This window comes from Cyprinodon tularosa, unplaced genomic scaffold, assembly GCF_016077235.1.
Source record: "Cyprinodon tularosa strain WSP-4 unplaced genomic scaffold, ASM1607723v1 ctg1264, whole genome shotgun sequence".
Taxonomy (NCBI): domain Eukaryota; kingdom Metazoa; phylum Chordata; class Actinopteri; order Cyprinodontiformes; family Cyprinodontidae; genus Cyprinodon; species Cyprinodon tularosa.
This window is the reverse complement of record NW_024038075.1, coordinates 35,934-55,278: the sequence shown is the minus strand read 5'-3', so window position 1 is coordinate 55,278 and position 19,345 is coordinate 35,934. Positions and strand designations below refer to the sequence as shown.

The 19,345-nt window shown below is 39.8% G+C and overlaps 2 protein-coding genes across 3 annotated transcripts; both read left to right on the top strand.

The window, feature by feature from the left end:
* Window positions 1-2,352: 2,352 nt before the first annotated feature.
* On the top strand, window positions 2,353-3,776 carry LOC119777725 (cornifelin homolog B-like). Its single transcript, XM_038276723.1, has 4 exons — window positions 2,353-2,491; window positions 3,047-3,160; window positions 3,249-3,400; window positions 3,482-3,776. The coding sequence occupies exons 2-4, from the start codon at window positions 3,055-3,057 to the stop codon at window positions 3,602-3,604; spliced, it is 381 nt and encodes a 126-aa protein (XP_038132651.1). The 5' UTR covers window positions 2,353-2,491; window positions 3,047-3,054; the 3' UTR covers window positions 3,605-3,776.
* A 5,034-nt stretch (window positions 3,777-8,810) lies between these two features.
* LOC119777722 (cornifelin homolog B-like) lies at window positions 8,811-14,505 on the top strand. Of its 2 annotated transcripts, none has more exons than XM_038276717.1 (4): window positions 8,811-8,829; window positions 11,472-11,585; window positions 11,848-12,005; window positions 14,186-14,505. In XM_038276717.1, exons 2-4 carry the CDS (start codon window positions 11,480-11,482, stop codon window positions 14,306-14,308), a joined length of 387 nt encoding a protein of 128 aa, XP_038132645.1. In that variant the 5' UTR covers window positions 8,811-8,829; window positions 11,472-11,479; the 3' UTR covers window positions 14,309-14,505. The 2 variants fall into 2 exon arrangements, with proteins under 2 accessions (XP_038132645.1, XP_038132644.1); XM_038276716.1 differs by lacking the exon at window positions 8,811-8,829 and adding an exon at window positions 10,752-10,881.
* The last annotated feature ends 4,840 nt before the right edge of the window (window positions 14,506-19,345 follow it).

The window sequence follows — 19,345 nt, the reverse complement described above, 5'->3', positions numbered from 1 at the left end:
AAGTTTAAAAGAATAGATTAGGTTTAAGGGCTATAGTTTTAAAAGTGTATTAATTGGAGTCATGATGATCGAAAGATTGTAGCCCTGCCTCCTGAATTCCACTTTGAATGGACTCAAAACTTTTGCTTTCTGTTTTCCTCTTGTTCCAGTCAGTGAGTCTGACTTACAGGTTTATAAGAAGTTGAAAAACAGGATGCCTTTAAAGCCTTCAAGTGTGAAAGAGGAATGGACAAAGATAGACGCATTGTTGTCGCCTCTGCTGCTCATCATTGAAAGGAATTTGATTGTCTTTTTTTATTGCAGGACACTGATTGTCTTAAAGAAGAATTTTGCAAAAGAAAAAAACATTTTCATGTAGACATATTTAAAATCTATTATTATTTCTATTAATTTAAGCAATTCAAACTGTTTAAGCCGTATGGCAAGTTTTTAATAACATAGGTCCTTCTCAAAATATTAGCATATTGTGATAAAGTTCATTATTTTCCATAATGTAATGATAAAACATCATTGCACACTAACTGAAATATTTCAGGTCTTTTATTGTCTTCATACGGCTGATTCTGGCATACAACCAAAATTCCTATCTCACCAAATTAGCATATTTCATCCGACCAATAAAAGAAAAGTGTTCTTAATACAAAAATAGTCAAACTTTAAATAATTCTGTACAGTTATGCACTCAATACTTGGTGGGGAATACGGTGTGGCATGGAGGCTATCAGCCTGCTGAGGTGTCATGGAGGCCCAGGATGCTTCCATAGCATTTAGCCTTTAGCTCATCCACAGTGTTGGGTCTTGTGTCTCTCAACTTTCTCTTCATAATATCCCACAGATTCTCTGTGGGGTTCAGGTCAGGAGAGTTGGTAGGCTAACTGAGCCCAGTGATACCATGTGATACCATCACTGACTGAGGCTACTTGAAACTGGACTTCTGGCATTTTGGCATTTCCTTCTCCCCAGTCTTCCTCCAGACTCTGGCTCCTTGATTTCCAAATGACGTGTCAAACTGAGCAACAGTCCAGAGCTGCTTCTCTGTAGCCCAGGTCAGGCGCCTCTGCCGCTGTTTCTGGTTCTAAAGTGGCTGACCTGGGGAATGCGGCACCTGTAGCCCATTTCCCGCACACGCCTGTTCATGGTGGCTCTGGATGTTTCTACTCCAGACTCAGTCCACTGCTTCAGGTCCCCCAAGGTCTGGAATTGAACCTTCTCCACAATCTTCCTCAGGATCCGGTCTCCTCTTCTGGCTGTGCAGCGTTTTCTGCCACTTTTTCCTTCCCACTGAGGCGCCTCGATGCAGCAGCACTCTGGGAACAGCCGATTGGTTCAGAAACATCTTTCTGTGTCATAGCCTCTTGTCTGAGGGGGTCAATGATGGCCTTCTGGACAGCAGACAGGTCGGCAGTCTGACCCATGATTGGGGTTCTGAGCGATGAACCAGGCTGGGAGTTTTAAAGGCCTCAGGAATCTCTTGCAGGTGTTTAGAGTTAATTTGTTGATTGAGATGATTAGGTGCATAGCTCGTTTAGAGACCTTTATCATGATATGCTAATTTTGTGAGATAGGAATTTTAGATTTTCATGAGCTGGATGCCAAAGTCATCTGTATTAAGAAAATAAAAGACCTGAAATATTCCAGTTAGTGTGCAATGAAGCTAAAATATATGAATGTTCAAGTTTTATCATTACATTATGGAAAATAATGAACTTTATCACAATATGCTATTTTGAGAAGGACTTGTAGATCAAAGCAATTACTTTCTGATGATGTTTTCGTTCAAAGAGTCCCAGGTGAAAGCTCATTCACATCTGTGGCGCCTCCAGAAATGTTTCATAGCGGGGGCCAATTGAGCCACTAAAAATCTTGGGTTGGCCACTGAAACTAAAAGCCGTAATTTTAGGGTTTGCATCTACTATAGTGGTAAACCTGCCTGTAGAAATCAGAAAGACTTCAGTAAAAACCTCCTCAGATCCTGGTTTATTCTGTGATTTTTAATGTTGCCAGCTGTGCAGGAAATGCTAATCTGATGTTACTACAATTTACACTGGCCAGTGTAAATTTGTGGCCAGTGGGTGGCCACGGGGTGGCCAGTGGGGTTTTTGTTTCTTGGCGGATGTATGCAACCTCTGAGTGCTTTTCTAGTTTTATTTAATTTCACTAGAAAATGCTTTCTTTGCTTGTCTCCATAAAGTGTTTGTCAGTAAATACAGATGAAGTTCAATCTACTGACGTATATATATATAAAAAAAGTTCTCAACAGAATTGTTGGTGTATAAAAATAGCTGAGTACAGCGGCGTTAGAACCTGCCAAGTAATTTTTTCCCTGGTACAATTTAAAACAAAGGCTGTTTGGTGGAGAGGGAGGAGGAACCTGTGTGTCTGGTTTGTTTTTACCTCATGACATCCTGATCTTTCTGATTTGACTCATAATACTTTTCGGAGAAGGGAGCATCAGTGACACGACGCCCAACCCAGAGCTCAGGCACAAAAGGTGAGATGCCAAACTTGTTCTTTTAAAAAGTACATTTGCTGATTACATTTGTTTTCATTGGTTCTGTGCAACAAGGTTCAGAAAAATAAGAAAATTCTATGAAGTTATTTTGTCCTTTAAGGATAGACATAAATGTTTGGTGCTTCTAAGTGCATCTTCCTGCAATTATATTCAAATCATGAAAGGGATCATTTTATTCATGCATAGGGGAATTTAATTTAAACTCAGCAAGTGCTAACTTTCCTTGATATAAACAAACATTTTATTCTAACTGTAATTTATGTTACATTCTGCAGCATATAATAGAATAGAATAGAATAGAATTAATCACCCCAAAGTAGGGAAATTCTGGATGTCATCATCAGTGAGATTATCAGCTAAGATCATTTGATGCAATGAAAAATCTGGATTTTATTACTTGCAAGGTTTTTTATTTGGTTCAAAACAAATTTGATTGAAAATAATCCAGTTAGAATTTGTGGTGAAGTTTAAACAGACTCGTGTAGAAAATGGAAGGAAAGAGCATTTCTTATATATTTTTATCTTTTCTTTTAGACCTAATCATGGCCAATACAATTGTGATCGAGCAACCTCAGTCAATCCCTGTAACTCTGAGCTCTCAGGAATGGAGCACTGACTTGTTTGACTGTTTCAAAGATATTCCGACTTGTAAGTAACATCAGAGTGAGATTAAGCAGATTCAGGGACCCTCGTTTATATTTGCGTCCATCACCTGTATATTCTTGCTTCCTTGAAGGTTGTTTTGCCTACTGGTGCTTGCCCTGCTTTGCATGCAGGACATCCAAAGAGTTTGGAGAGCATGAATGTCTCCCCCTGCTGGACATGTTTGGTGGTTCTGCAATCACCATGTCCATGAGGCTCTCTGTACGACAACGTTATGGCATCAATGTAAGTTGATTAAAGATGAATTGACTGGTTCATTGTGTTTTCCTTGATGTCTGATGACATTAAAACTGCTGTGACCTCCAGGGCACCCTCCAATCGGACTGGTTGTACTCCATGTTCTGCTGCAGCTGTGTCTGGTGTCAGATGTCTCGGGAGATAAAACTGAGGAACCCTCAAACATACATCATCACAAACAAAGGCGTATGAATTTAAAGTCACCATCTGGGGAAAGAAATGTTTTGGTTCTTGGAATGCCGCAGAAATTCTTTGACCTAAGAAAGTTTATCTTTTGTAAATATTCTGTAGAAACCATATCTAGACATGTAATCCATAATATCCTGATTCAGGTTGTATCAATAAAGGGAAATAAATCTGAATAGACTGCATTGTTCTCTTGCCATGGTTTTGCTCTGAAAGAAACAATGGACTGATAAATGTTCCAGCTTGCATTGCTTTGGGACTTTGGAGATTAAATATAACAGAATTTTTCAATTCAGTTTATTGAATGTAGCACCAATTCACAACACATGTCATCTTATGGCATTTTACAGAAACAATTCAGCTAGATCATCCAGTCAGATTGATTCAAAGTTTTCTATCTAAGGAAAACCAGCTGATTGCATCGACTCATTGACTCTTCAGCAATCCCTCACTCTAAGCATGCGTGTAGCGACAGTGGAGAGGAAAAACTCCCTTTGAACAGGAAGAAACCTCCAGCAGAACCAGGCTCAGTGTGAGCGGCCATCTGCTGAGGCCCACTGGGGTTCAAGGAGACAGAAGCAGACATAGAAAAAGAAGCATAGATACAAAAGGCAACTGTCAACCAGCTCCACAGGCGGCCCCGTCCAGGAAACACACAGCCAGGCAGACGAGCTCCGAGCCAGCTCCCATGTCAGAGGATGAAGAGAGCACATCCAGTTAGTCACAGTCAGAGAAACAGGACTACACTGGAAAACAGGCCAAGCTCCAACATCTAGAAACAAAGGTGTTGATGGCAGCAGCACAGCTGATGTTTCTCTCCAGGATGGAGTCACAGTTGAGATGATGAGAAATATGTGAAAAAAGCAGAGAGAACATAAAATAAGAAGTTGAACAAACAAATTCAGCAAAATGGAGAATAGAGAGAGAATGAAGGAGAATGTTGAAAAGGGGTCCTTTATTGAAGAAATGTATCATTTTTGGCAAGGAACAAAGGAGAACACTAACACATTTATATCCTATTCAAATTGCTGAATTAACACATATCCGCAGTACATGGTATGAATGGGTTTTAAACAACTCTGTATTTTAAAGGAGCATTGCACTGTTTAAACCTCAGACATTTAGTTTCATGCTGACACAGGTAAAGAGACGGTGGAAACAATAACAACATTAAAAGCACTTTGTTTCTACTCAAAAACCAGTTGATGAAAATACTATTATTTAAAAAACATCTGTGAAAATGATATTAAAGCTATAAATAACGGGTCACTGGATGTGGAATATAAGGACTGAAACAACTCAGCTGTTTATAGAAACCCCCCGACATGTGATAAAAGGAATGGGGAAAAAAAACAACAACAAAAACAAAAACAAGATCCCTGGCTGCATCAATACCCGTAGGATGCAGAAGGTCAGACTCCTGGGAACAGCACGCTGCAGAGTGAGGCTGGTGGGTGATACGAGCAAAATGCAATGAATTCCATGAGCCTGTCATGTTTATGTTCAGCTCTGCAAACTTTCAAAAGGATTCTTGCAGTACAGTTCTGTATGCATCACAGCCATGAGCAAGGCATTACAGTCAAGCAAAAGGCATGGGCCAGTTTGTCAGCATTGTTGAAACACTAAGAACTATTGAAAGGATTGTTTCTAAGACGGAGGAATGTGGTTTCAAACTGATGATTGAATGTTAATGATTGAGTTAAGAGTCCAGTCACTGTCGTAGAACGGTGTTCGTCTATGAGGGACTGAAGAGCCTGAAAGTATGTTTTCTGTTTGCATTACAATTCAAAGGAGGTCAAACTATTTTTTAAATGAAAGTTAGAAAAATAATTCTATCTTTCTAAAGACATGAGCAACGTCAGAGTCTGGGTTGCTATGAGAGGCAACTGTCTGCCTTTCTGCTTAGAATATTGTTTTTACTTTATCAGTTTTTTAAACATTAACACACCTGATTAGGATAATTAACCAGCAGAACAGAATGTAAGGCATAACTATACACAGTGATTAACCTAAAAGATTTTTTATAAAATGCATTTGGTCCTGATTACACTCGGATCCATAAAGGAAGGTTTAACTCCATCTGGGTTGTACAGCTTGAATCACAGGGGTTTTTAAAAAGGAGTTTTTCTCTATTGGATTTTTTTTTTTTTGTTACAGTGTCCTGTCTGGCAATGTGGCAATAATTAATAAATACAAGAATAATTGTCTAGATGCCAAAAAGATTTTACTTTCACAAATGGAGCAGTACGGCTATCGCTATATTGTTCCACTTGTTTGCAGCAGGGAGTTTTACAGTTTATATGGACACTGCAATGTAAATAGAGCATAAGAGAAAAAAACAGAAGAAAAAAAAGAGAAATGATGAAAGAAAGAGGAGATAGAAAGGAGACAATGATAAAACATTTTCAGTCTGCTTCATCACCTGCAAAGAGTTGCAGAAAGAACAGCACAACCGAAAGACATGGTACGAGACATACAATAAAGCAACACCTTGAAACTATGGCAAAAGTAGTATTATTTAATCTGACATGTACTCTGTGTTTTTCCTCTATTGGATTTCTGAGGCGAGGCTGTAAATGAGTTGGCAGGAAGCAAAGTAGGATAATGCAGGATAGCTGCAGACTTCATGGCTTCAAAATAAAAAAGAACCTGTTTTATATATATTTGTTAATCATCTTAGGACATTTGTCAAGAATCTTTAAACCAGATGCCTGCGTCCCATACAGCATGGCAGAGGTGTTAGGTTGGGCTGAATGAAAACACTTTACTATGATATGGTAGAAAAATGTGAATACCAGCCAGGGGTCCCTTTTAATTCAGTTTCATCCCAATGCATGCTTTGATTCTGTTTAGATAATCCCTCTTCTTTCCATAGATTAAAAGACATGATGTGTGTTTGGTCAATTCTAACTCTAGTACAGAGTTGGTTTTGTGCAGGGTCAGATTTATATGAATAATGTAATTTCAACAAATATACTTTTTTGATGAGGAAATGATTATGATTGAGGGTTAGATATTATTTTATATACAAAGACCTGCAAAACAAAAATGTTATTTGAAAGCAGTTTCAATAACTATTTAATCAATTAAAATGAAACTGGAGAAGCTTCTTATTACCATCAAGGAAAGCAGTTATCTGCAAAGGTTTCTTTGAATATAATGTTTTAAAATAATATTCAAACTATCCTGGCTATTCTTCAACCATCCCCAGTGTTAAATAAGCTAAATCAGGATATCCATGTTACTGATACAAAGAGGGCACCTAAAAAAAGAAACATCCAAACACCTTCAGCTTTTTCATATTTTGTCACTTTTGCAACCAAAAATCACAAAAGTTTTTATTTCAAAGCTAAAAATTACTCAAAACCTTTGTAATCTAACTAACATTATTGATCCCATTAAGTTTTAAGCCCCAAAAAACAAAAATTCAGTTCAGTTAATTCAATTTTATTTGCATTGCACAGATTGACAGCAAGGCTCTTTACAGAGACAGTTCAACCAGATCATCCAGTCAGATTGGTTCAAAGTTTTCAATCTAAGGAAAACCAGCTGATTGCATACAATCATTGACTTGACAGCAATCCCTCACACCAAAAACGCTTGCTGCGACAGTGGAGAGGAAAACTCCTTTTTAAGAGGAAGAAACTTCCAGCAGATCCAGGATCGGTGTGATCTGTTATCTTCCGAGGCCGACGGGGGCTCAAGGAAACTGTCAGGAATCAGAACTAGAATTCAGGAAGAGATACTGAAGTGATTTTTACAAAGCATGTAATAAGAGCTCATGGATCTGTGGCTCTTCAGCTTGGAATAGATGACTGGAATCTCTGTAGAGATAGGAACACAGGTTAATGACCACGCAACTCTGATGCAGAAGCGAGCATGTGAGTCACTAACCTGGTTTTTAAGTTCAGTCCAAGCCCAGAGGAAGGAGCGGAATCCAGCCGAATGATTTTTCACAGCAAGCGGTGGAAGCCGCCTAGGGAGTCCCAGGAGCAGAAGCCAAAGCTGCTGCAGAGCCGAACGATGAGGAGAAGCCAACAGATGAGGAAGAGCAGGAGTATCCGGAAGAAGAATCCAAAGTCGGTGTCGATGAGGAAGCAGAAGTCCAGGCAAGAAGATCAGAGATCCGAAGAAGTATCAAAGGGAAATCCGGGGTTGGGAGACAGATTCAAGGTTGTTAGAGGGATCAGGTAATCAGAATAACACATTGGGTACACTAAAAAACTCACCTACGGCTCAAATAATCTGGCACTGATGGCTGGAACCAAGCAGTTTAAAAAGGAATGGGAACAGGTGGATCTGGTGAATGATAATGAACACAGGACAGAGTTAGGCAGGTGGATGAACTAAACCAAGAATCTGTCATAGTTCTGGTTCTGTTTAGTTTGGTTTTGGACTTATGGACTTTTTCTGTTCAGCCGGTCTCTATTCAGCCACCAGCAGTTATCACAACAGCTCAGACGCCTGCAGACTGCATGGCTTCAAAATAAAAAAGAGAACCTGTTTTTTATATTTCCCCCCCAAATAAATAATGGTCATTATTGTATAAGTATTCTTGCTTTCCCTCTCTACACCTTTCCAGCTAATGCAGCTATTTCCATTGCACAGATCTGTTGTGTCCACAGAGCTGCTTTAGTTTGGAGTTTTTTGTTTCTGTTTTCTCCCCTTCATTTTCAGGGTGTGCCAGGCAGGTGAGGCTCCAAGCTGTTACTCATCAGCCACAATCAAGGAAGCAGTATTTAGAGGAGTGGATTCCCTGAGGCAGACGACAGATGGTTACCTATACCAGAGGTAACTGGGTCCCTCCTCAAGACTTCCAAGTTAGTTGAGCTTGTTCTGATAGTCTTACTTACCAGTCTTGTCTCTGTTTTCCTTTAGTTTTCCTCCTGCTGAAGGCTGGCTCCTGTTCCTCCCTCAACGGTGCTTTCCACTCCTCCCCAAGAGCTGTCTTTCAAGATCCGCTAAAGCTGAGCTCACCTGCCTGTCCACCCTCCAATGCCTAAAGAACCTGGTATCTCCAAGGTCTTCGTCCCCCTCTCTCTGTGGACACTGTTGCTCCCCCTCTCAACCTGTTTCCAAGCTCTGAGAAGTAAGTCTGGCCTCACTGTTCATCTCAACATCATACTGATCACCTGACCTGTTTTGCAGTGAGACACCGCTTTGGATTTCCTGTTTTCTCTGCTTCCAGTCTGAACAATAAAAACCCTTCAAATAAACTCAGTTCTCCTGTGGTACGTACTGCTGCTGCGCCAGAGTCTTGATCCGAAATCATGTCAAGATCAGTTATCATCTGATCGCTGCGCTGGTGGCTGTGCTGAAATCATTGCACTGTTGGCGACACTGATGACGTAGACCTAGTTATATTTGATTACAAATATGTTTTTCCCCCCTGCTCTCAGGTAAAACACTCTCAAAGAGAGAGACTTGAGCTAAAACCGAAACTGAAGGGGGTGGAACAGTTCTCCAGCCACAGAGCTAATGGAGGATTTACATGTGAAAAGGGATTCATAAGTTGTGAAGTACTGTTGGGGGGACTGAGGAGCTGAGTCCCTCAGGAGGGACTGAGGAGCTGAGTCCCTCAGGAGGGACTCAGCTCCTCAGTCCCTGAGGGGGACTCTCGTATCTCTGGGATTTCTAGTGCTCAGGCTGTTCCACAATTTAAGGCTGTTCCGCAGTTTAGGTTCGGTAACCATAAAGGAACAATCGCCCTGCTGTTTATACCAGGACCTACGGACGTCCAGAACCATTTGACTGGCAGACCGGAGAGCTCTGCTGGGGCGATCATCATCTCAGTTAAAGATAAGACCATGAAGTATATGAGACCATGAAGGGCTTTAAAAACAATAATTTAGATTTTAAAATCAATCCAATAACAGACGGGGAGCCAGTGCAGGGAGGAGAGGATGGGAGCGATGTATCTGTGTCTGGATGAACCGGGGAGGAGATGAGCTAATGCTTTCTGCACTAACTGTAACCGTTGGAGTGACGACTGTGGGCGGCCATAGTAGAGAGCGCCGTCACAGTCCAACCCAGAACTGATCAAATAAAAGGCTGGCTTTCACAACAGCATCTATTTGTTGTCTAGAGTTCAGTTCTCGGTCAAAGACAACTCCCACTTTATAAATTCATTAATTCATAAGAATAACTTTTTTTTTTTAGGATTTTATTTTCAGTCACCACATAAACCCAAATGATGTTTATAATGTTGTTTTTCTAAAAATTGACATATCTATTTAACCTGTAATCTTTGAGATCATCATAGTTTTGTGTCTGCAGAGACCTTCATTCATTATCCCAGACAAAAGGGGAATACAAATGAATAACCAGCCGGGTCTATTGTGAAAACCAGAAGCTGGTTGTTCCACCTTTGGTGGCACATTTAAAGCTTTAGAACATTAACAAATGTAATTTATTTTAAAACATATTCATATATTTGAAAATCCGGAGCCAAATTGAGCTGAAACTTTTCACAGTTTCAACACCGTCTCCCTCAGTCTGAGTTATTTCATCCAAATTTCCTTTCAAGATTTGCTAAAACTTTGAATCTCTTTATTGTTAAAAAATCCAATATTGCAGATGAAATGTGGAGAGAGAAAGCTGATTCACATCGTGAACATTTTCCTTTAACTGCAAAGGTTAAACTGAGAGTTTAGTCACATAAAACTATATTCAAATCAATGTTATTTCTGATCAAATTACAAAGCAGAAAGAAGCTTAATTATAGAATTGCGTAATTTTTGACACGTCAAGGACAGTGGCCATCCTCCTCCGGACTGAGTCATCAAAAGTCATCGACACAAAAAATTTATTTTTTTTGTTTTGATGGTACGATGAAAAAAAAAAGATTATGAAAGCACTGTTAAGGTGAAAATAATAATCTTTCAGGTTTATTATGATATCATTTAAAAGAGAAACTCAAAGACTGTTAGACAGGTGACAAAAGTGATAACATTCTTTACTCAAGTGAACGTACCAATTTATCTCTTTTGTTAGAGTGAAAGTATTATAATCCAGGTTCTGAAATGTACTTACTTATAAAAGTAAAATATTTTTCAACTTTAATGAAAATAATATGAGATTTAAAATATAATATGAAAAAGCAGCAATGATGCTCAGTGAGACAGAGGAAGGCTTGTTCAAGCAGAACCAGTAAATCCAGTCCTCTCTCTCTCTGGTGATGAGAGGAGACTTTTATTTTAGAGCTAACGTACCACTAGCCATTTATATTGCCAGGATCCGCTTCCCAGGACTCACTCCTTAGAGCCCAACCATCGAACACAGAGGTGAGCCAGCCGCTTTTTAGAAGGGACATCTAAATATGTTAATATATGTAATATGTTATTTCTCTCTTTATATATATATATATATATATATATGTGTGTGTGTGTGTGTATTTCTTATATGAGATTTATAAAAATTTGTTTTTTCTTCAATACTACTAGTTTTGTTACTTTTGCAATCTGAAAATAGCTCTTTTACTAAAAAAGTCAGCCTCCAAATTGTTTTGATTTTCATTTATTTCACCAAATTAAATATATTTATGAGAAAAAAGATCATATCTATTATGTATAGAAATGATTTATTTTTTATTATTTCAGCTTCTCTGTATAACGTAGCTGTCTGATGTACGATGGTCCCTGTCAGTTTGATTTTATTAGTAGAAGATATTTTTTCTGATTTATGTAGTTAAGCATCAGATGATGGTGAAAACGTTTGATCAGCTGAAGCTTGTCATCTTGTTGTCCAACAACATTGTTTTACGAGGAAACTAAACATTCTTCTTAGAAAATGCAACAGCATTTTTTTTCCAGCCATGTCAGTGTTTATTTTTCTCTGATCAAACTTCCTTATAATGACTCATTTTTTCTTCTAGCTTTCATCATGGAAACTAAAATGGTGATTCACCAGCCTCAGCCAGTGTTGGAGATCCAGAACTCTCATGAGTGGGGGAGCGGCATATGTGACTGCTGTGAGGATATCAGAGAGTGTAAGAATAGGAGCCTTAAACTTTACCTTCAGCTTTAGCTCTTCCATCCAGGCAATCACTGGAGAGAAGAGAAGTGACACCACAGCATAAGTATTCCATGCTAATGTGAAACAAAAACATAAGGTGTGTAGGGCGTGAGAATTACCTCCTAATTGGTTCCTAGAAATGACGTGTCATTTAATCATTAATTTTTTTATGTATCTCAGTCATTTCCATCCCTGAGCTCACGGTGACTTTTTATGTGTATTTGCTGTCCTTTCAGGCTGTCTTGCATTCTGGTGCCTTCCCTGCTTTGCCTGCTTGACCAGCAGAGCGTATGGGGAGCATCTCTGCACCCCGTTACTGGAGTGCTTTGCATATATGATCTCACCAATCACCATGTCCATGAGGACCAGCATGAGAGAGCGCTACAAAATCGAGGTACGGCTTCAAAGGGTTAATCAGACATAAACACTTTATAAAGTAATTTATTGATGAATTTAGGCAAGGCAGATATATTTGTATAGCACAATTCAGTACAAAGACAATGCAAAGTTCTTTACATGATTAAAATACAGGAAGATAAAACAGAATCAAAGCAAGTAGGAAAAAATAAAAAAATAAATAAAATAAAATAAAAAATGCAGAAACAAAAAAAAAGAATATTAAAAACCGTTGGATTAAAGGAAATATGTTTTAGTTGAACTGTTTAACTAGAGCAGTTGAAGGCAATCCTAAACAAACGTGTTTTTAGTCTTGATTTAAAGGAACTCAGGCTTTCCGCACTTTTCCAGTTTTCTGGAAGTTTGTTCCAGATAAGTGGAGCATAGGAACTAAATGCTGCTTCTCCATGTTTAGTTCTGGTTCTAGGTCTGCAGAGCAGGCTGGAGCCAGAAGACCTGAGTGGTCTGGAGGGTTGATACACTGATAGCAGGTCTGTGATGTATTTAGGTGCTAAGCCATTCAGAGATTGATAGACTAACAGAAGGATTTTAAAGTCTATTCTCTGAGATACAGGGAGCCAGTGGAAGGACTTTAGAACCGGGGTGATGTGCTCTACTTTCTTAGTCTTAGTGAGGACACGGGCAGCAGCGTTCTGGATCAGCTGCAGCTGTCTGATCCACTTTTTAGGCAGACCTGTGAAAAACCGTTGCAGTAATCAATTCGACTAAAAATAAACCATGGATTAGTTTTTCCAGATCATGCTGAGACATTAGTCCTTTAATCCTGGAAATGTTCTCCAGGTGATAGAAAGCCGACCTTGTAATTGTCTTTAAATCCTTTTGGAGGTTCAAGTCTGAATCCAGCACTACACCTAGATTTCGGGCGGGATCAGTGGTTACTAGCTGAAGCAACTGAAGCTGTGTGCTAACTTTAGATCTCTCCTCTATTGGTCCAAAGATTATTACCTCAGTTTGGTTTTTATTCAGTTGAAGAAAATGATGGCACATCCAGGCATTGATTTCTTCTAAGCATTTCCTCAGTGCTTGAATTGGTTCATAGTCACCTGGTGACATGGTGATGTAAAGCTGTGTGTCGTCTGCATAGTTATGGTAGCTGATGTTTTTTATTAACTGAGCAAGAGGGAGCATGTAGATATTGAATAGGAGGGGACCCAGGATGGACCCTTGGGGAACCCCACATGTGATTTTTGTCATCTCTGATGTAAAGTTGCCTACTGACACAAAAAAGTCCCTGTCCTTTAAGTAGGATTTAAACTAGTTGAGAGCTGTACCAGAGAGGCCAGAAGAAAGTGTTTTTTTTTTTTTTTTTTTACTGTAGAGACCTTTATGCACAGTAATTAATCAGTAAATACGCACAGACAAAAGGGGAATAGAGATGAATAGTCATCCTGGTCTATTGAGAAATCCTAAGAACTGTTCGTTCCACCCTTGGCCACAACAAAGGTCCAGCTAACAGGGATTTGCTTTCATAGAAACTGGGAAGGGTTCTGGAAAAAATGTATTTCATTGAAAGTTTTTTTTAGCATTGTAGGGCCTTTTTCAGGCCATAAACCTGCATCTCAGTTGGATTTAACACCAACACTCCAAAACTTTATGAAAATAGGTAGATATGTGAGCTTGTTGGTGTGTTTTCATTAATTAAAGTACATCTTAACCAAAGATCGGGTAAAAAAAATATTTCTGGATATTCTCTATCAGAATTCTGGGCTAGAGAATCAAACTCCATCAATTATTAACAAAACAAAACATCCCAAACCTGCAGTGGGATTAGGTTTTGTTCTATTTTAGGACCTCCTGGATGAGCTGTTGATGATGTGTATGTTTGGGAATCTAGCTGGGTTCACCATTGTTCCCTGTTTACCTAAAACAGGGCATGATATGTAACTGTGCCTTTTTTTTTTTTTTACCTTTTATGTTATCAGACTGGTCATTTTGATGCTTCCTTCTTCTTATACTGGAATAAAACTACTCAGGCCTGTGGCTTGTCAAATGATCATTATCATAGTTTGAGAAAATTTTAATTTAACTCTGTTTATGTTTGTCTGAATAAAAGAACAGCGTAATGATGTGGTTAGTAATTATCTTCTAATAACCCCCTATGTGTGTTATGCCCAACATGTTGTTCAGTTTAACCAGATGAATGTCTCTGATCCACAGGGCTCCATTGCTAGGGACTGTGTTTACGTCACCTTCTGCACATCCTGCGTTTGGTGTCAGATGTCCAGAGAGATGAAGAGAAGGAGGATCCAAATCGTTATGGTCGACGCAAAAAACATATGAGCTCATTCTAAATTTAATAACAAACAAAAAAAACATGTAAATAGCGGCTATAAACTAAACTCGTAAAAAGTGTGTCCGAATCACAACTATATACTTTTTAGTAATGATTTTTGTCATTAATTATTTGGTAAAGTAAATATTTAGTGCTGATATATTTTTGCATTTGGAAACGCACAATAAATAACATTTTAAGAAAAGTTTTTTTTTTCTCTGCATCAGGGTTTATATACATTTATCTGCTTCTACTTTCAAGGAAACTTTCAATGCATTTAGCCTTAAAACTTTAACATTCCTCAGTGTCAAAGTTTTGAACTTTTTTGTTCTGTTTAAATTTTCTTATCCAGTTTATTGGTTTCATTTCTGTTTTGTGTTATTCTAGTTGTTTCCTGGTTGTATTTGATCTGTTATGTATTTCTTCTTTACCCTCTCTTGCCCCCTTGTTTCAGTCTCCTTCTCCTAGCTCCATTCTAGATCCTTCTTTCCACATCTGCTCCCAATCTGTTGATTACTCTGTTCTGTATTCTGTTTGGCATTCATCCTCCTCCTCTTCGGTTACTGTTTTCTGGATTCTCTTCATTCATTCATTCCCTCCTTGATCTGTGCGTGTTTTCACTGCTCCCTTAGACTTAGACAAACGTTATTGTCATCTTGTAAACACAAAGTGTATACAAAAAGAAATTTCGATGCATATAGCTTTTCAACAGTGAATGAAAACCTAACGACGGTGAAATTAATTACAATTTATAAAATGCAGCAGTGATCAGAATGTAGGAGAAAAGGAAAACCAGTTTAAAGTCCTGGTGCAAAAGGCATTGATATGGAAAGGTTCAGCGCAGTGCAAATAAGTGAATATGGTGCAAAATGCAGTCGAACATCGAGTTGTGTTCTATTTTAACAACATATTCTCATTATCAGTTCGTATGAAATCGTAAGAAAAGTTATACACAGTATTTCGTACGTTTTTGACGTTTTTCCTCGAAAAAACATATCAGTGCGCAGCCAGACAGACGAGAAAAGGAGATCCGCGGACGGACGTAAAACTGGGACGGACAGTGCAATAAATACTTCATGATGTCTCTCACTAGGTTGCTTGCTGTTTTGTATCTTAGGGTTAGGGTTAATTGTATGTTAAATTCTATGTTATTGAATGGTGTGTAAGATGCCCAAGGATATCTTGTCTCAAGGCAAGACGTAAAAATACGACGAAATACAACAACAAAAAACGTCAAAAATGTACGAAATACTGTGTGTAACTTTTCGTACGATTTCATACGAACTGATAATGAGAATACACTGATTTGAAGGGATTATAAAAAATTATCCACATTGATAGTGCAACTGATGTTGGTAGTGATATGATGTTTTCAAGTGTCATGCAGAGTCCAGTTATAGTTTCATCAGTTCCTCAGTGTGATGGCGGTGGGGAAGAAGCTGCTGCAGAACCTGCTGGTCCTGCATTGAATGCTGTGAAGCCTCTTCCCAGAGGGCAGCAGGGAGAACAGTCCATGGTGGGGGGGTGAGGGCATCGGCGTCGCCAGACCCCATTTACTGGGGCACGTGCCCCAGTATAAATGAGCTGTGCCCCAGTATAAATCTCATGAATATTTGCAACAGTGATACATTTTTTTAATGCATCAATTTAGATAATTCCAACGGGAGGAGACGTATATTTCTACTCAAATGCGCAGCAAGTGTGTTGTTAACTCCAAATTGAGGATGTATTAGCGCCCCCACGTCAGCGCTTGTCACTGCATGAACTGCAGGTAAACTAACGCGCTGCTCTCAGCTGTTTTGGATGGGACACTGTGCGGCCACGACGCATTTTTAGTTCTGGTAACGTTTCTTACCTGTCAATTTTATTATTTTCCCAGTGAAACCACATGATTTATAGGCTACTAACTGAAAATTACTGCATTGGTTTGTAGATGGATATCAGGAAATTCCTCAGACGAAGCAGAGACAGGGAAGCAGTAAAACAAGATGAGAGAGAGGGAAGTAAGGTCCCGTAATGAATTAGTGATTTAAGCTAACTAGTTACATTAGGAATGTTATAAGCAATATGATAGATATTTACATAATTATAGATTTACGTTTTTTAATGTTTGCTGTAGAGAATGAGAATGAAGGTGCTGGAGTAGGAAAGGGAGGAGGAGGCGAGACTGACAGGCAAGAGACAGGTGAAGGACAGGAGAGACAGGACCATGAAGGTGATGAGGGAGCAACAACCAGCGTCCACAAACAAGAAGGGGACATTAGTGACTTAGGGGGAAACATGATGGTCCTAAACAAGTGAAGTTGTCCCAGTATCCCCAGGACAAATTTGGAGTTAAAAAAACTTTCATTTAATTCAAAATGGTTTGAAAGCTTTTTATGGTTTAAAAATAAAGCCTTGTCATCAAGGATATGCAGTGTGTTTTGAACTTGCTTGATAACATCATGTTCCCCACACTAACGCAGGTCATCCAGATCTCCCTCACCATCCCAGTCTAGGTCAATCAGTGTGTTGAGAAGGCTCCACACTTGGCTGAGGTGCACAATGGGACAAGACAGGCTCCATCATCTGGCTATTTTATCAGTTGAAAAGGAAGAACTTTCTAAGCTGAGTCACAGTCTAGTGATTGACCACTTTGCAAAAATGATAAATAGGAGGTACACTTTAATGCTCAAAAAATAAAAGAAAAACTTAGTTCATGTTGAGTTAACATTTCCCCTGAACTAAAACTCTGAAACCTAGGAATTAATGATTACCGTATTTTCACGACCATAAGACGCACCGTACTAAAAGGCGCACTCTCAGTTTTGTGTCCCAGTTCTGTATTTAACACACACATAAGGCGCACCGGACTATAGGGCGCGTTTTTTATATACAGGTACATGTCCTCTACTACCTTTAAATACCTCTACTGCGTATTTAAAAATACAGCGGGGGCAAAACTGAGTATGACTGTGCTTTATTCATGTATTTATTACAAAGTATTAATCAAACCTGGGAGCTGGCCATGAGACAGACACATCGCAGATGACACAGCGCTGTGATCACTCCTAAATTAACTTAAAATCCTGAAACCTGCCGACGGAATATGTTCGCTTTTATTACCGGTATCCTTGTGCCTGCAGTTTAAATTATTTAGATGAAAAACACCTGCCAGCCACCGTGGTGAACCCGGAGGCTACCCGGCCCAGAGGCTGCTGATGAAGGGATTTCTACTGTCAGCGCACCGCTGGTATGTGGGGGTCTGAGCGCCTCCGACAGAAATAGTATATGCAGGATAATAATCTGGATGAACTGACTGCAATTATGAAGTTTTCAGGTGGACTTTCTCACTTAAAAACATATTAAAACTACTTTATTCCCACTGATCACAGCAAATATAGCTGCAAGATTTAGATTATTTAGATGAAAAAACACCTGCCAGCCACCGCTGTATACACGGAGGAGACCCGGCCCAGAGGCTGCTGTTGAATTAAGTTTTCAGGTAGAAAAATAGAGCGGGAGCAAAACTGAGTATGATTGTGCTTTATTCATGTATTTATTACAAAGTATTAATCAAACCCATCAAAGTCATCATCCTCTGTTTCTGAATTAAACAGCTGCGCTAAATCAGACATGCCAGTTTCCCCTTCTTCGCTGTCAGAGTCACTTTCCGTGCAGCGCAGCTCCTCAGAAATAATGCCTGCTTTTGCGAAAGCTTGAACAACAGAGCCAGCAGACACGTTAGTCCAAGCATCTACAATCCATCCGCTAACGGTGGCGTAACTTGCCTGGCGCTGCCTTCCACTTATCCTGAAACTGTGGTCTCCGTCTGTCATCCATCGCTCCCACGCCGCTCGCAGCCTTACTTGGAACGGCCGGTTCACACCGATGTCGAGCGGTTGAAGTTTCTTTGTCAGACCCCCAGGATAACGGCGAGCACAGCGTTCATTTGATTCACCTTTTTTTCACATCGGCTGTGAGATGGGCACGCAGCGATGGTGATGCGTGGAAAAAAGCACCTGGTCTCCTCACATACACCTGCCTTTCATCATCTCCTCATTCATCCAGCCTTTTTCATTTGCGTTAATATATGTCATCAGAGCGATGTGTCTGTCTCGCTGTCAGCTCCCAGATCAGCTTCTCTGATTGGTTGATGCGGCGCGTCCAGAAGCAAAACTTCAATTTTTCCATCTCGAGCAGCAGCAGCGCGTTGGCGGTGCGTCAGATGCTTAAACGCTCCCGACCTTTTGCTGCACCCATACGTGCGTCAACCATTGACTTTGCATGTAAACTCGCTGCTTCTGCTGCACCTGCTGGGTCCGGTTCACACCGATGTGGAGCGGTTGAATAACAGCGAGCACAGCGTTAATTTGTTTCCCCATGTTTTTCACATCAGCTGTGAGATGGGCACGCATGGAGTTACATATTAACAGCGATGGTGATGAGTGGAAAAAAAAACACCTGGTCTCCTTACATTCAGCCACTCTTTCATCATCTCCTCAATGAGGTGGTCTCAAAAGTCGCAGTTACAACACATAGGGCGCACCTCACCAAAGGGCGCACCGCACATTTTGAGGGGAAAAAAAGACGTTTAAGTGCGCCTTACAGTCGTGAAAATACGGCTTCAGAATGTGTATAAGGAAACTTTTTATTTTTAAAGTTGGTGATGTCTTATTTTTTATAGCTGCAATGTTGAAATTGTTTATGTTTGTTAAAACAAATATGCTCTTACACTCATTATTATCTCAACTGGTAATTTTGGTAGGAATTTATCAGGGTTGAGGCAGTGTGCTTGTCTGTATTTGTGTATGGCAGGAGGGGCATATGCGGTAGGGGGCCAGTGCCCCAGTAAAGCTTTGTGCCTAGCAACGCCCCTGGGTGAGGGGTCATTGATGATGTCACGGGCTCGGGACACGCAGCGCTGGGATGAAATGTCTTTAATGGAGGGAAGAGGAGCCCCCATGATCCTGAAAAAATCATGGGGGCAAATGAAAAAATTAAAACCCAAGACCATATCTCCAGTTACCAGAGCTCTTCATCTCAAGGAGTCTCACTTATGGGAT